Here is a 16951-nt window from a genome sequence, read left to right as displayed (position 1 = left end):
GTACAACTTCACAGGTCGGAAAAACACGAGTTACGAGTTGCCTTGAACGCACCATAATAGTCCTCGTCCCGACGTCACCACATTCAGGCGCATCCCTTGGCTGCACACACAGCCCTGCATGCCGTTCTCTCTCCTCATTGGATAAAACTTGTAGGATATGAGAAAAGTTTTCTCCTCGGCTCAGAGCAGAGCAGAGTGACTGACAGACCCGTGTTTCGGTCCAAACACTCTATGTAAGTGACTGCTGTCAGAAGATATAACTATTTAAGACTTATATTAACACAAATATATCACTTACTTCTGCTTTAATAAAGGCTGTTTACAGAAGAACGATACAAGAAGAAATGTGCTTATCAGGTTACTCATCGATCAGTCTTCATGGTAACAAACCAACACAGCATCTTACTTTGTCTTCCAAATTACTTTTGTTTTCAGAGAAGATACTGAGTCATGTTATTTATTTCTGTTGTCACAAACACAGATGGACTGTTTAATTAATTTTTAGTCCGTTATATTTTCTTATTTTCTAAAGCGATTCAACCTGGCTAAGGCACATTGAATCATGGGATATGTCAGTTTGGTAAAGCCGTCTTATTAATTGATTTTACTTTTTTATTTTTTCATTCATATCTTTTTAATTTTAAAGGACAGAGTTACAGTTTATATATTTTATTATTAGGTCGTATCAGAGCAGCAATAACAACATTAAAGAGATGTCTCTGATGAGCTGAGGGGGTGTTGTTTTTAATTTTTCCTCTCAGACTCTCATTTTAGTTTTCATTCTGCGTGAATCGACCTGGGTCAGACTGGGTTCACTGGTTTTACTGGTTTTGTTTTTGCATGTCGGCCCCTTCAGAGCTGCAGCTCCGTCTGTTCTTCCTCCTCTGGACTCGTGTTTACAGATTGGACATCAAAGACGACTGGACTGAAGTTTTATGCAGAAATATTTGAATAAATATGAAGATTATTTTTGTGAATAAGGAAAAAAACTGAACACTGTCAGACAGTTTGATTTTCGAGCTTGTGTCAATAAAGTTATGATCAGAGATGTTTGTTTTTCTTTATTTCTGGTGAAAGGTTTTAAAGTCCTGAAGGTTAGTAACATTTTTATTCCACAGTACTTAAAGTACGTAAGTAAAAAGTTCTTCACTGTAGTTACAGTAACACAGTAAAACTACTAAATAATAATGTAATAATATAACAATAAAAGTACTTCCTGTAGATACAGTATCAGAATAAAAGTACATATAAGGTATCCTTTGGTTACAGTACCAAAGTAAAAGTACTCCCTGTACTTATAGTAACAGTACTACAGTAAAATAACTCATAAATAAAATAACTAATGTATTTACAGTACAACAATAAGAGTAGTTTCTGTAGATACAGCATCACAGTAAAAGTACTTCTTTCAAGGTATCACAGCCAATACTATAATATAGGAGCAGAATAAAAGTTTCTATAATGATAGTATCACAGCAAAAGTATTTTGTTTGGAGTTACTGGAGTAAAAATACTTCCTGTACTTGAGTGACAGGTGAAGCTCATTGTTTGACTCAACACCTTTACCTGTGACTGGATCACTGATGATTGACACATTGAAGCTGCTGCAGCGTTTTCTGAGTCTGTGATGTCATAGATGATGTCATATGTGATGTCACACCCTGACAGGTTCACCTGCTGCACTTTACAGTTTATTTCACTCCCACAGTCTCATCAGCTGTAGAAACAGCTACAGATCAGACTCACTCCAGAGTCTCCAGTCGAAAGTCTGGACTCTCAACAAGATCATGAAGCTGCTGCAGAGCTGTAGAGCTCAACTTGCTGTTTCCTCCTTTCAGGTCCAGGCGTCTCAGGTGGGAGGGATTGGACTTAAGAGCTGAGACCAGAGAAGAACAGCTGATCTCTGACAAACTGCAGCCCTGTAATCTGAATAAGGAACAAAAGAAGATGATGAAATGAAGATCATACACACACACACACACAGCTGAAGTGATCAGATCATTGATTATTGATCAGCCTGAGTGAAATTAGCTGAAAGTGAAGAGTCATTGTCAGTGTGAGAGAAGAACAACTGGAAACATGAGACAACAACTATTTCAAACGTACTTCATTCATGACATCAACGTCAGTGATTCAAGTTCTGAGTGAAGATCAATCAGGTTCAGTTGTGGATCAAAGATCTAAGATCTACAACAGTAACAGTCAGTGAACTGACCTCAGAGTCTCCAGTCTACAGTCTGGACTCTCCAGAAAACCACTCAAATCCTTCACTCCTGAATCCTGCAGCTTGTTGTTGTAGCTCAGGTCCAGTTCTCTCAGGTGGGAGGGGTTGGACGTCAGAGCTGAGCCCAGAGAAGAACAGCTGATCTCTGACAAACTGCAGCCCTCCAATCTGAATAAAGAATAAAAGCAGTGAGTTGAGGACAAAGCTCCTTGTTGACAGCGTTCAGTGTCTCATCATCTGTTCAGAGCCAAGGAAGCTTTAGAAAGAACAAGTTTAGAAAATCAATGTCCAACAACTGAAGGATCAGGAAGCAGGTTACTACAGCATGTGTTTCTGTAGTGGAGGTGAAACATGAAGAGAAACAGAGACGGGACTAAAAACCAGTGACGTGCAGTCAGGGCTTTGATTTATTCACTTAATCTAAAGTTGGATTCTTTTTGTCTTTCAGATAACTTTACTACAAGTTCAATGTGTCAGAATGTGCAGACATACAGGGAATTGGACTCTGGTTTATGCACTCGCTTACATAAAGAAGACATGAGGACAGCAACAAGAACTGAGCAATGACATAATACAACAGAGAACATGTACAAGTACAAACATAGAAGAAGGAACTGGTTGAACCACAGAAGACACACAAAAAGAGAAAAAGTACAAGAGAGTCACTGTGAGCGCCTGCCTACCCTGTCCTACAGCCTCAGTGTGGATCAGTAGAATATCAGCCTCATGTCTGCAGCTCAGTATCAACACGACTTTCACATCACATTCATCTGAGCACAGAAATAAAACAGAGTCTGACCTCAGAGTCTCCAGTGTACAGTCTGGACTCTCGAGAAAACCACTCAGATCCTTCACTCCTGAATCCTGCAGCTTGTTGTTGTAGCTCAGGTCCAGTTCTCTCAGGTGGGAGGGGTTGGACTTCAGAGCTGAGCCCAGAGAAGAACAGCTGGTCTCTGACAAACTGCAGCTCCACAATCTGAATGAAGAATAAAAGAAGAAGATGAAATGATTGATGAGGACTTTGTCCTTGTGTTATTGTGGATAGGCACGTGCCGATTACCGGTTTCAAGGTAGACCACAGTATGAAAGCGTTGGTTGACACACAAATACACCAACAGAGAAGAAGAGTGAAAGCTGCGTGCTGGATTATAACCTTATAACATTATAAGAACATTACTGCAGGGTCGCTACAATACTTTTTGAGGCCCGTTTCCAAAAAACACTCTCATATATAGGACTGTATAAGGGTTAGATTGACTGCAGTTTGATTTGACTGAGAATAAGTATTTTATTATTTATTTGAACTTGATCCACCTTTTCTAATGACCCTAATGTTCTATATGTTGTTATGTTGTGAAAAATAAAATACAAGTTTTTTCATTTCAAAAAACAACATCTTTCTAGAGCTGTAACTTCAACACCGTAATACCGTGAAACCCTGATATTTGTGCTCAAGGTTATCATACCGTCAGAATCTCATAGCGGCCCCTTCCTAGATTAGATTAGGTTAGATTAGATTATATTCCTTTTTTGTACCCGCAGGTAAATTTGGTTTGCAGTGAGAGACAGTCATACAAAACAATACAATAAATAAAAAACAGTAAAATACCTACACAGTTCATCATCATCCCCATCATCATTCTATGCTGCCTCATAAAGTGCATTTAATAGATAAATTAGCTACTCTCAAAGTGCATGGCATAAAGTGCATAAGAGGCACTCATCATATCATCAGCATCATCGCCATTTTTTTTTATTACTTTATTTTTACAGGGACAGCGCACAATTAAAGTAATTGTACCAGAGTTAACTGACAGCTAATTGGTTGTCCCTGGACAGGCAGACAGAAGAAACAACAACCATCAGTACACTAAATACAATACATAAAAATGAAACAATACATAAAGTTCCATCAATGTGATCAGAGTACAGGCCTACACTTTTGTGTTTTTTTTAGCCAGAGCTTTAGGCTGGACTTAAATTCTACTAGGCTTCCTGAGTCTCTTATGTGTGTAGGTATAGAATTCCACCTTCCTCTGACTTGAATGGAGAAAGCAGATTGTCCAAAAGCTGTTCTTCTGAACTGTGGCACCCAGTCACCCCGAATAGATGCTCTAGTCCTGCCAGCTCTGCCACTGCTGGGGCAGGATAGGCATTCTTTAAGGGGAGGTGGTGCCAGGTTATGAATCATTTTAAACATCAGACAAACATCAGATGTAGAACATGAAATTATCAAAATCTAGAAAATCATATTTTTTAAGAATGTTACAGTGATGATAATCCTTTGGTTTTTTATCTAGTGCTTTTAAGTTTGTTTATAAAGTGAGTAAACAGGCTTCAGTAAAGTTACACCGGCCTGTGACCAAGTTGTTATACAGTAAGACAGATGGGGAAAAACCATCACCATCATCAACATCACCATCGTCAAGGGATCAACTACTGTAGTTTTTATTAAGATGTATGATGGCTGCAGGGACAAAACTAAACCTGTGCCTTTTAGGTTTGGTCCTAGGTACGGTGTACCTGCGGCCAGATGGGAGGAGCAGGAAATCACTATATGGGGGTGAGACCTGTCCCCTAAAATGGAACCAGTGAGCCGCTGCAGCTGTCTTACATACAGGGCTTCTGGGCTGAGTCTCACCGATGGTCCTGCTAGCCCATTTGACGACCTGGCTTAGTGAGTTCCTGCCAAGTTGTGGATCATCATCATGTGGCCTTCTACACACATCATTCACATGTCAGCACAGATTCATCAGCTGCTGCTGACCTCAAATCAGTCTGTCAATATACAATCAATATCTGATCAATACCTCTTGGACTGAACACTAACTACAACTCTCTGATTCAGGACTGAACTGGATCAAAGGTTAAAGGTCCAGACCTGGTCCAGGACCACACACACACACACAAAGAGATAAGTGATCAGATCATCGATTATTGATCAGACTGAAATGAGCTGAAAGTGAAGAGTCATTGTCAGTGTGAGAGAAGTACAACTGGAAACATGAGACAACAACTATTTCAAACGTCCTTCATTCATGATATCAAGTCAATGATTCACGTTCTGAAGATCTAAGATCTAAAACAGTAACAGTCAGTGAACTGACCTCAGAGTCTCCAGTCTACAGTCTGGAATCTCCAGAAAACCACTCAGACCCTTCACTCCTGAATGCTGCAGCTTGTTGTAACTCAGGTCCAGGTGTCTCAGGTGGGAGGGGTTGGACTTCAGAACTGAGCCCAGAGAAGAACAGCTGATCTCTGACAAGCTGCAGTTGTCCAATCTGAATAAAGAATAAAAGCAGTGAGTTGAGGACAAAGCGGAGCTGAAGAAGCTTCAGGTCCAGAGGCTGTGGACACAATAATGGATTACATTTTCATAGCGCTTTTCTATTGTTACCTGATACCCAAAGCGCGTACAGTAACCATTATTCATTCACACCACATGATGGTAAGCTACTTCTGTAGCCACAGCTGCACACAGTCACAGTGGCTCAGGAGAAACTGTCCACTGTCTGACGCTGACCTCTGACACCTCACTGACAGTGGAGTCATGTGACCAGAGGCTGCTTCAGAGAAACTGTGGACAGGAAGTAAACTCCTCTAATGTCATGTGACCATGAGCTGAAGCTTCCTTCCTGTGGAGCCCAGTGTTGATGTTCATGAGCCTCAGTGTCTCCACAGTGGGATTATCAAACCAACACTGTTCTCTGAGCTACAGGACTTTAACCTGACCTCTCACACTGGGAAGCTGCTTTGACCTTTGACCCTGAACCAAGCAAAGAGGGAAAACTCAGATCTACATCACATCTGCTCAGCTTCAGCTACAGTGGCTGATCCGGCTGTTCTGTTAGCAGCTTCATCTGAGAGCCAGCTCATCATCATCATCACACTGACCTCTGACCCTTCACCTTCTATCAGCTGCAGTAACATGGAGTCATAATCAGTCGCTGCTTCAAACTGAACTTCACACATTTGAACTGAACACGGACAAAAGTCCAACAGGTCCAGTCAGTGAACTCACCTCAGAGTCTCCAGTCTACAGTTTGGACTCTCCAGTCCAGCACAAAGAACCTTCGCTGATGAATCACTCAGGTTGTTTTCACTCAGGTCCAGTTCTGTCAGGTGGGAGGGATTGGACTTCAGAGCTGAGGCCACGACTTCACAGTGACTCTCTGAGAGTTCACAATGAACAAGTCTGTGAAGAGAGAAAATATAAAATGTGTCAGAATCAAACCAGACGAAATCTGCAGTAAAAACACAGTTGATGCATCTGATGGCAGGACGTGATGATGTGATGAACATCTGAGCTTCATCTCATGACTGAGTTTGACAGGACACAATGAGGACACAATCCTCATCACTCTCACAGGAAGCAAAGCCTGCTCACTCTATTTTATCCATTTTCAAACTCTGTTAATGTGAACTACTGATCTAAACTACTAATCAGTAATTACATTGATTATGTCTGGACTCACCGAGCCTTCCTGCAGTTCCTCACAGCTGGGATCACTCTCTGTCGTCCCTCCTTAAATGTCTTGTACTTGCTCAGGTCCAACTCGTCTAGAACCTGCTCTGACATCTGCAGCATGTAGGCCAGAGCTGAGCACTGGATCTCAGAGAGTTTCTTTGATCTGTTCTCTGACTTGAGGAACTGCTGGATCTGCTGATGAACTGACTGGTCCTTCATCTCTGTCAGACAGTGGAAGATGTTGATGCTTCTGTCAGGAGAGATTTTATCACTCTTCATCTCCTTCAGGTTGCTAATGGTTCTCTGGATGGTTCCTGGACTGTTCTTTCTCTGACCCAGTAGACCTCCTAACAGCCTCTGGTTGGACTCCAGAGAGAGGCCATGAAGGAAGCGAACAAACAGGTCCAGGTGGCCATTTCTACTGTTGAGGGATTTCTGCATGGCTTTGCACAGGAAGTCAACCAGGGGACTGTTATAGATCCATGGAGCACTGCCATCCATTTCATCCAATTCATCGGAGAAAGGCATTGTCCTCTTCTCTCTGTCTTCGTAGTCTTCTCCCAGGAACTTCTTGAGGACCTTTGTGTCCCTGTTGGTGAAACAGTGGGACATGTAGACTGCAGCCAGAAACTCCTGAACACTCAGATGAACAAAGCAGTAGACTGTTTTCTGGAAGATCACACTCCCTGTTTTGAAGATCTCAGTACAGAGTCCTGAGTTCACCAAGGCCTCTGTGACATCCAGACCACACTGCTCCAGGTCTTCTTGGTAGAACATGATGTTTCCTTCCTCCAGCTGTTCAAACGCCAGCCTCCCCAGCTTCAGAAGAACTTCCCTGTCGGCCTCCGTCAGCTCCTGTGGACTCGTCTCATGTCCTTCACCGTACTTTTTCTTCTTCCTCTTTGACTGGACCAGCAGGAAGTGTGAGAACAGGTCAGTCGTGGTCTTGGGCAGCTCTCCTCTTTGGTCTGTGGTCAACATGTGCTCCAGAACTGTAGCACTGATCCAGCAGAAGACTGGGACTTGACACATGATGTGGAGGGTCCTGGACGTCTTGATGTGTGAGATGATTCTTCTGGACAGATCTTCATCACTGGACCTCCTCCTGAAGTACTCCTCTATCTGGGCGTCAGTGAAGCCTCGGACCTCTGTTACCCTGTCGACACATGTAGGAGGGATCTGATTGGCTGCTGCAGGTCTGGAGGTGATCCAGACCAGAGCCGAGGGAAGCAGATTCCCCTGGATGAGGTTTGTCAGCAGCACATTGACTGATGACGTCTGTGTGACATCAGACACAACCTCCATGTTGTTGAAGTCCAGTGACAGTCGGCTTTCATCCAGGCCGTCAAAGATGAAGAGAAGTTTACAGACAGCCAGCTGCTCTGCTGTGACCTTCTGTAATGTTGGATGGAAAACATGGAGCAGCCTGAGAAGACTTAACCGCTGATCTCTGATCAGGTTCAGTTCCCTGAACGAAAGCAGAACCAGCTGACTGACATCTTGGTTCTCCAAGCCCTCAGCCCAGTCCAGAGTGAACTTCCGCACCGAGAAGGTTTTTCCAACGCCAGCGACGCCGTTGGTCAGAACCACTCTGATGGGTCTCTGTTGGACAGGTGAGACCGTAGAGATGTCCTCTCTCTGTTGGACAGCTGAGACCATAGAGATGTTCTCTCTCTGTTGGACAGGTGAGACTATAGAGACGTCCTCTCTCTGTTGGACAGGTAAGTCTTTAAAGATGTCGTTGCACTTGATTGGAGTGTCATGGAGGGTCTTCTTCTTGGACGTTGTCTCCAGCTGTCTCACCTCATGTTGGGTATTAACCTCTTCACTCTGTCCCTCTGTGATGTAGAGCTCAGTGTAGACGCTGTTGAGGAGGGTTCCACTTCCTGTTCCACTTTCTGTTCCCTCAGTTCCTTCAGTCACTCGTTCACATCTGTTCCTCAGACAGATCTTATGTTGATCTAAAACCTCCTGCAGACCACGATCTGCTGAGAGACAAGAGACAGAGTCAGACTGAAGACAGAGAGTCTTGACAATCTGATCAGATTATTTTCATCAGCTACAGAAAAACTACAGACAACAAAGAGAAGGTTTGAATCATCATCTTAAATGTCAGTGCTGTCTGATGGACCAATGACTCTGGAGAAAACAACAGGTCCTGGTTTCACAAATGACCACATCAGCAGACAGATGTTCAGCTGCTCTGATTGGCTGTCTGCAGCTCACCTCTGGTTCTGGGTCTTTTTCCACACTGGGGACAGGAGGGAGGTCCTGAAGAACCAGACTGGTCCCAGTCTGAGGTGAAGCACTGTCTGCAGAACCAGTGTCCACAGCTGGTGGAGACTGGATCCTTCAGGACGTCCTGACAGAGACCACAGCAGGACAGCTGCTGGTCCACAGAGACACCACTCCTCTTCCTCCTGTCAAGACATTTCTGGATCAACAATATGTCACATGCCCATATGTGCTCTGATTGGTTAACCTCCTTGAGGGGGCAGGGTTTCAGTAACCAGAGGAGCAGAGAGAGAGAAAGTAGAGGAAGACGAGTGTAGAGAGATGAGCTGAATGAAGACCTGGTCTTGAACTGGTCTGGTTTCTGTCTCTGTTTATATTTTGACCTTAAAGGGGAACCATGCAACATCCTCTGAACTTAGACCAGGAGTGTCAAACGTGCACGGGGCAAAAAAAGCGGGATGAATTTTACATGTGTGAAAATTATATAGTAGACAGAAGAGGCATCATATTGTTGAAATTGCAGGTATTTTATCAAGAAACTGCAGGTCTTTTGTAACATGTTTTATAAAAGCATAGTTCATTTAAGGTAAACATCTTAATAATGTACTTATCTCTGTTTCCTTCACATACGTCTAATGACTGAATCGTCTTCAGCTTAGTTTACAGAGGACACCGTCTCTTACCGTGACTCTAAAGGTCCAGGTCCAGGTCCAGAACTGAAGTAAATAGGTTCATGTTTGGACCAGTCACTCTTCAGAGACAGACAGATGGATTCTGGAGACTTTGATCTGTCCTCCTGTTTCTCCGCATTAACACTCATCTTCAGGACTTCAGTCAGTCTGAGAGGGAAACCACTAACACACACACAGAATGAAGACACACCCAAATCCACGAGGACAAACTATAATCACTTCCTTGTTTGATCCAGTTGTTGACCTCCACCACTCATAGGACTTTGGCATTAAATCCATGTTTATCCAGTCACCGTGACCTTTGACCTTTGATGTTTGTTCTGAGTTTGAAGAAGTTGTGTCGAGGTGAATCTAAGACAATGTGCTGACGTATGTACGGTCTACGTCTGACTCTTCTTCCCTCCACAGTCCACACAGACAAACTGACTCACACTCTGACACAACAACAACAATAACAATGTTGTGTTGACACTCACTTGTCTCAGACTTCAGTTTCTCTCCTTCTGCTCCGTTGACTCTAGAATGGCGTCTGAACAGTTTCACTTTCATCTCCTCCCTCTGCTCTTTGTTTACAGGAAATCACACAAGTTCATGGTGACAGAGGGAGGGGAAGTCTCTTTCTACAGTAGAGTGGCGCCACCTGCTGGGTAGCTCCTGGTATTACACCTGTATGGACAGGTGAACTCTGACACCATGAATAAACAGTGAGCTGAGATCCAGCTGTGGTAGAAGAGCTGATGAGAGATTTAAAGACACTCCAATACAAGTTACAGCTCAGTCTGTTCTCTGTCTTATTCATCACAAACGTTGTCATCAACTTTGTGTCTAAGTGTTGTAACTTAAACTTATAATGAAATTGTACATTTTTGCAAATAAAATAAAAAATATGTTTTGCTACAGCAAATAAAACCTACAATGGAATTAGGACACAAGTAAATAGAACATATCTACAAAATAAAATAAAATAAAATCTGTTAAAGATACAGTTTCCTCACCACTGTAACAAATGAAAACAACAGTTGAGAAAGTACACAGGAAAATAAACCAAAAATAAAATGGAAAGACTTATAAACTAATAAAAAACATGAAAACTAACATGAGAAATTTCTCTCCTTTTTTAAGTATATTTTTTGGCTTTTTATGCCTTTATTGGTAGTATAGTTGAGAGACAGAGAGATGGGGAATGACATGCAGGAAAGAGTGCCCAATGCGGGATTCGAACCGGGGCCACCTGCATTGAGGACTGTAGCCTCTACATGGGGTGCCTGGTTAACCTCCTGCGCCACTCAACACCCCGAGAAACGTCATTTTAAGTTTAAAATTGAATTAAAGGGACTAGGAGGAGTTTTGGAAAGAAGTTTTTCACACTATATTTCCCATGAGCCTCCGTGCGCACGGTAAAATTCTTGGACCGGTGCAAGATGAACTAAAGCGAAAACATTTGCCAAGAATATTTTCATTAATCAAGAATGAAAGTCAGAGGTTCAAAGACTATCAGATACCGTCGTAGTTCTGACCATGAACGGCGGTCCAGCTGTGTTTTTTTTTTGTTTTTTTTTATAAAACAAGAAAAAAAAAGCATCCGGGTTAATGGGTTCATAGAAAATGAACCCATTAACAAGTGTGGGTAACGTAGATTCATCCACATTAATATGAGACCAGCTGTGTGTTTTTTTTTTTTATAAAACAAGAAGAAAAAAAAAGCATCCGGGTTAATGGGTTCATAGAAGATGAACCCATTAACAAGTGTGGGTAACGTAGATTCATCCACATTAATATGAGACCAGCTGTGTTTTTTTTTTTTTTATAAAACAAGAAAAAAAAAAAGCATCCGGGTTAATGGGTTCATAGAAAAGCAAACTCCACGGGGTCTCTTTATACGTCAACTCAAAAATGAACTGAAATGTAATTTGATTTGATTTAAACTTTGCACAAAAAGTAAGGAAATTTGTGTTTGGTAGATTATTTCTTTGTTGTAACAATTCTTTTAGGAAATTAAAATGGTGCCACACTTGTAAGGAACATACATTTGTGGGGTGAGCAGCAGAGCTAAGTATCTGGGTTGCGGCCATGAAAAATTTGCTAAATCTTCTCTAGTGTGTTATTTCACTGAGTGTGTAAACCTTTTGAAGTGTGCAAAAGAGTGGTTTGTGATACGTAATACCTTGCTAGTGATATTGATGACGTAAACCGAGGAGATGAAAGTGGGCCTGTAACCTGTCAAGCAGAACCTTTGTAATAAAACTGTATAACTTTATTCCCTGGACTATCATCGTTGTGAAGAAAGGTCAACAACGCCTGTACTTTTTAAAAGTAATGAGAAAAGCCAATCTGCCCCAGAAACTGCTCCTGTCATTTTACACCTGTGCCATACAAAGTATCAATATAACAACATAGTGTGGTTCAACAGTTGCACTAATTTGCACTAATATTTCCATTTCCTCTGATGTTACATTGGCATCTAAAGCATAGAGCAACTCCTCTCTCGCTCTTTTGAAGGACATTTTAACGGGTCTGCGCTAGCAGCTCACATCAGCTGTGTTTATTTACCCTCACTCACATGAGCGATCAGCTGTTTGATTGGACAGCTACCGCAGCCGCAGCATCTTGCATGGATAGATAGATAGATAGATAGATAGATAGATAGATAGATAGATAGATAGATAGATAGATAGATAGATAGATAGATAGATAGATAGATAGATAGATAGATAGATAGATAGACTTTATTGATCCCAAGTTGGGAAATTACAGTGCAGCAGCAGCATTACACAGACACACAGTGACGATAACAACATATAGTATAAGAATATAAAGAATAAGAATATAAAGAACAAACTACATAATGAAATAGCAAATTATAAAGAACAAACTATACATAATAAAATAGCAAAATAGCAATAGCAAATAAAATAAAATGTAATGTACAAAGTATACAACAGAGTTGGCAGTGTTGATTTTAGTGCAAAGTAAAAGAATGTGTGATGTGTGTAACTGTGTAGAAAATAAAGTGTGCAGTGACTATTATGGATTTGACGGCTACGGCACCAGCGTCAGGCCCTTTCCTGCATGTCATTCCCCCACTCTCTGCCTCCCCGTTTCCTGTCTCTCTCTCGACTGCACTATCAATTAAAAAGGCAATAAAAGCCCAAAAAATATACAAAAAAAAATATTATCAAGAATATTTCAAGATTCCTTGACATCGATAACAAATGTAACTTTTGTAGAATTGAACTTGAAAATGTCGAAGTGTCCTTGGGCAAGACACTGAACCCACACTCGTGTCCATTGTGTCCTGCACTATGCCCAGTGCTGTATGAATGTGTGTGAAAGGGTGAATGTGACCATTACATTGTAAAGCGCTTTGAGTGGTCCAAGAGACTAGAAAAGTGCTATATAAGTGCGAGTCCATTTACCATTTACCATATAGCAGTTCATTTTGGAAAGAACTTGAGAAATATACATCATGTAAAACATAAAATCAACATTGAAGGAAAGAATATTACTTATTTTGAATTCAAAGAAAATAAACTATGTACTATAGTAAACCTTTATATCTTATTGGCAAAATTTCACATCCATAAATGCAAATTTCAGAATTCTTCACCATCATTTAAATTGTTTTTGTTTGAAGTTGATTATTATTTTAAGTCTCTTAAACCGAATACAAATAAGACATGCATATCCATAATGAACATACATTCAGAAATGTACAGCCAATAATTTGTCACAGCAATTATAATTTTAATTCATGGGATATGAGGTCTGTCACCAAAATGTATTTTCTTTTATTGTTAATTTATTAATTAATTTATTGTTAACTTCCTAGGTGGGGGTGAGTGAGAATGAAATAATATCGATCATAACCAAAACAAAGAGTAAGACAGCAACAGACAGTGATGGGATAGACATGTGTATAGTGAAAAAAACTATTGATTGTATAATTAAACCTTTAAGTTACATATTTAATCTTTCTTTAAGTACAGGTGTTTTTCCAGAGAGGATGAAAACGGCAAAGGTTATTCCTTTATTTAAGTCAGACGACAGACATGAATTTAATAACTATAGACCAGTGTCAATGCTCTCACAATTTTCAAAAGTGCTTGAAAAACTGTTTGTTCAGAAGTTAGACATATTTCTTGAAAAGAATCACTTGCTGAGTGAGAGTCAGTATGGGTTTCGAACCAACCGATCTACAGCAATGGCACTAACGAAAATAACGGAAGAAATAACAACGGCATTAGATAACAAAAAATATACAGTTGGGGTTTTTATTGATTTAAAAAAGGCGTTCGATACAATAAATCATGAAATTTTAATTTCTAAATTACAGAATTATGGTGTGAGAGGAATTGCCTTGGACTGGTTAAGTAGTTATTTACAAAATAGAAAACAATATGTTCAGCTAGAGGGTTACAAATCTGAATGTATGAGGACAGTATGTGGAGTCCCACAAGGATCCGTTTTGGGACCTAAACTTTTTATTTTATATATTAATGATATTTGTGATGTTTCAAAGATTCTACAGTTTGTTTTGTTTGCTGATGATACTAATTTTTTTTGTTCTGGGGATGATTTGGGGATTATTGCAGAAAACATTACTAATGAAATGGTTAAACTTAAGAGATGGTTTGATGAAAACAAGCTTTTGTTAAATTTGAAAAAAACTAAATTTATGGTTTTTACAAATCGAAAAAAGGATGAAATTGAACTTTCATTTGCAGGAGAGAGTGTTGAAAGAGTGTCTGTATTTAGGTTTTTGGGTGTTATCCTGGACGACAAGTTGTCATGGAAAAACCATATAGCATATGTAAAAGCCAAGGTGGCAAAGAGAATCTATATTTTGAATAAGGTTAAGTTTGTCTTGGACACTAACACACTAAGAATTCTGTACTGTACATTTATTTTGCCATATTTTAATTATTGTGTGGAGGTGTGGGGCAACACTTATGTAAGTAACATCACTCCTCTGATTCTGCTACAAAAAAGAGCAGTAAGAGTAATCCACAAGGCAGGTAATAGAGATCCCTCAAATAGATTTTTTATTTCTGCAGGTTTGTTGAAAATGGTTGATATAATAGAATTACAGACCCTAAAAATAATGTTTAAAGCAAAGAACAGATTATTACCAGAACAATTACAAAGCTTGTTTAAACTGGAGGAAGGGGACAACAGACTGAAGCTTGACTTTAAATATACATTTGCAAGGTTGAGCTTAAAACAAAGGTGTATTTCTGTTGCAGGTGTAAAAATATGGCATTCACAAAGCAAGGAATTGAAAAGTTGTACAAGTATGTCTCAGTTTAAGAAAATGTTTAAAAAAGAAAAGATAAGTATTTACAAAAAAGAAGAAGGAGAAAGAGAAAAAGAAGGGAAAAAAAGAAAAAGATAGATAGACGAGTGGTGTTAACCGTTATTTTGTTTGTTTGTTTGTTTGTTTTGTTTTTTTTGTCATTGCTATGTTTCATTATCTTTAATATTTTGAAACAGAGAATAATATTGGTGTTGAAGTAAGCCATTTAAATTTAAATTTGTAACAACAGAGAGGGGCAGGTATTATAAGTTTTTTCTTCATCCTGCTCCTTTTCATTCATGGTGAAAATGTGTACACTATGTATATGTGCAACTATGTGAGAACCATGAATGAAATAAATCAAAATGAAATGAAATGAAATAATTTGATTTGATTTTCTCCTTTGCTAAACTATTGTTATAATGTCATACATAACTTTACTGTGCTGTATGTATGAAATGCTGAATTGTTTGTTGTTACTACAACTTTCAATAAAGTTTGAAAAAAAAACACATACAGTTTATATCACTCCCAAAGTCATCAGCTGTGGAAACAGCTACAGATCAGTCACACTTCAGAGTCTCCAGTCGAAACACTGGACTCTTTACAAGATCATGAAGCTGCTGCAGATCTGAAGAACTCAGGTTGTTTCCTTTCAGCTCCAGTTCTCTCAGGTGGGAGGGGTTGGACTTCAGAGCTGAGACCAGAGAAGAACAGCTGATGTCTGACAAACTGCAGCCCCACAATCTGAATAAAGAATAAAAGAAGAATATGAAATAAAGATCTCACACGCAGGCACGCACGCACACGCACGCGCACACACACACACACACACACACACACACACACACACACACACACACACACACACAAAGAGATAAGTGATCAGATCATCGATTATTGATCAGACTGAAATGAGCTGAAAGTGAAGAGTCATTGTCAGTGTGAGAGAAGTACAACTGGAAACATGAGACAACAACTATTTCAAACGTACTTCATTCATGACATCAAAGTCAATGATTCAAGTTCTGAGTGAAGATCAATCAGGTTCAGTTGTGGATCAAAGATCTAAGATCTACAACAGTAACAGTCAGTGAACTGACCTCAGAGTCTCCAGTCTACAGTCTGGACTCTCCAGAAAACCACTCAGATCCTTCACTCCTGAATCCTGCAGGTTGTTTCCACTCAGGTCCAGGTGTCTCAGGTGGGAGGGGTTGGACTTCAGAGCTGAGCCCAGAGAAGAACAGCTGATCTCTGACAAACTGCAGTTCCACAATCTGAATAAAGAATAAAAGCAGTGAGTTGAGGACAAAGCTCCTTGTTGACAGCGTTCAGTGTCTCATCATCTGTTCAGAGCTGAAGAAGCTTCAGAAAGAACAAGTTTAGAAAATCAAAGTCCAACAGCTGAAGCAACAGGAAGCAGGTTAAACAGTCACATGGAGAGAAAACAGCTCATTAATATTCATGAGAAGCTGCTGCTGCTTCAACACAGACGCAGTGACTCCGCCTATTCACCTGTCAGCTCCACCTGTGGCTCCATCCAGACAAACTCATGTTGTGCAGTCACATCGATCAGAGATTTACTGACCATGCTCAAGACAACAAACATGTGAGGCTGAACTCTGTTACCATGGCAACTAACGTGTAGAAACACATGTTGAATGAAGCTCAGAGACAGAAAAACCTGAAACCAGCACACACACACACACACACACACACACACACACACACACCTGCTTATTATGGGATGTTGGCTTTGAATGTTTCACTATAAACATCACAGAGCCTCAGGAAAGAGGTGGAGCCAGCAGCTATTGATTATAAATCAGTTATTGTCTGATACATCACATGTGTTTCTGTAGTGGAGGTGAAACATGAAGAGAAACAGAGACTGGACTTAAAACCAGTGGCGTGCAGTCTGGGCTTTGATAATGCCGTACGCCGATATATGTATGTGTATCAGGAGCACCGACAGCAGCGACAGCGCTGCCGACAGTGGCCGGGTGAGTCGGTCCATCACTATGTCATCGACCTCCAGT

At 40.5% G+C, this 16951-nt stretch overlaps 2 protein-coding genes across 2 annotated transcripts in view; both read right to left on the bottom strand.

Annotated features, from left to right (window-relative positions):
- The window catches only part of LOC310987529 (uncharacterized protein), a 300910-nt gene that overhangs the window by 12511 nt on the left and 271448 nt on the right, over positions 1-16951 (bottom strand). The window contains exon 28 of the mRNA XM_083973836.1: positions 16016-16189. Within this exon, the coding sequence (XP_083829962.1) occupies positions 16016-16189 (174 nt within the window). The remainder of the gene's footprint in view (positions 1-16015; positions 16190-16951) is intronic.
- LOC310987560 (NACHT, LRR and PYD domains-containing protein 3-like) lies at positions 1678-10174 on the bottom strand. The gene is made up of 10 exons (XM_083973876.1): positions 10096-10174; positions 9611-9766; positions 8901-9112; positions 8394-8680; positions 6700-8294; positions 6246-6419; positions 5332-5505; positions 3024-3200; positions 2216-2392; positions 1678-1926 (listed from the first exon to the last, which is right to left on the bottom strand). Exons 2-10 carry the CDS (start codon positions 9745-9747, stop codon positions 1743-1745), a joined length of 3117 nt encoding a protein of 1038 aa, XP_083830002.1. The 5' UTR covers positions 9748-9766; positions 10096-10174; the 3' UTR covers positions 1678-1742.

Source organism: Trachurus trachurus (genome assembly GCF_905171665.1).
Source record: "Trachurus trachurus genome assembly, chromosome: 6".
Classification (NCBI taxonomy): domain Eukaryota; kingdom Metazoa; phylum Chordata; class Actinopteri; order Carangiformes; family Carangidae; genus Trachurus; species Trachurus trachurus.
Note: the sequence above shows the minus strand (reverse complement) of the source record. Positions and strands in the feature narration are given on the sequence as shown.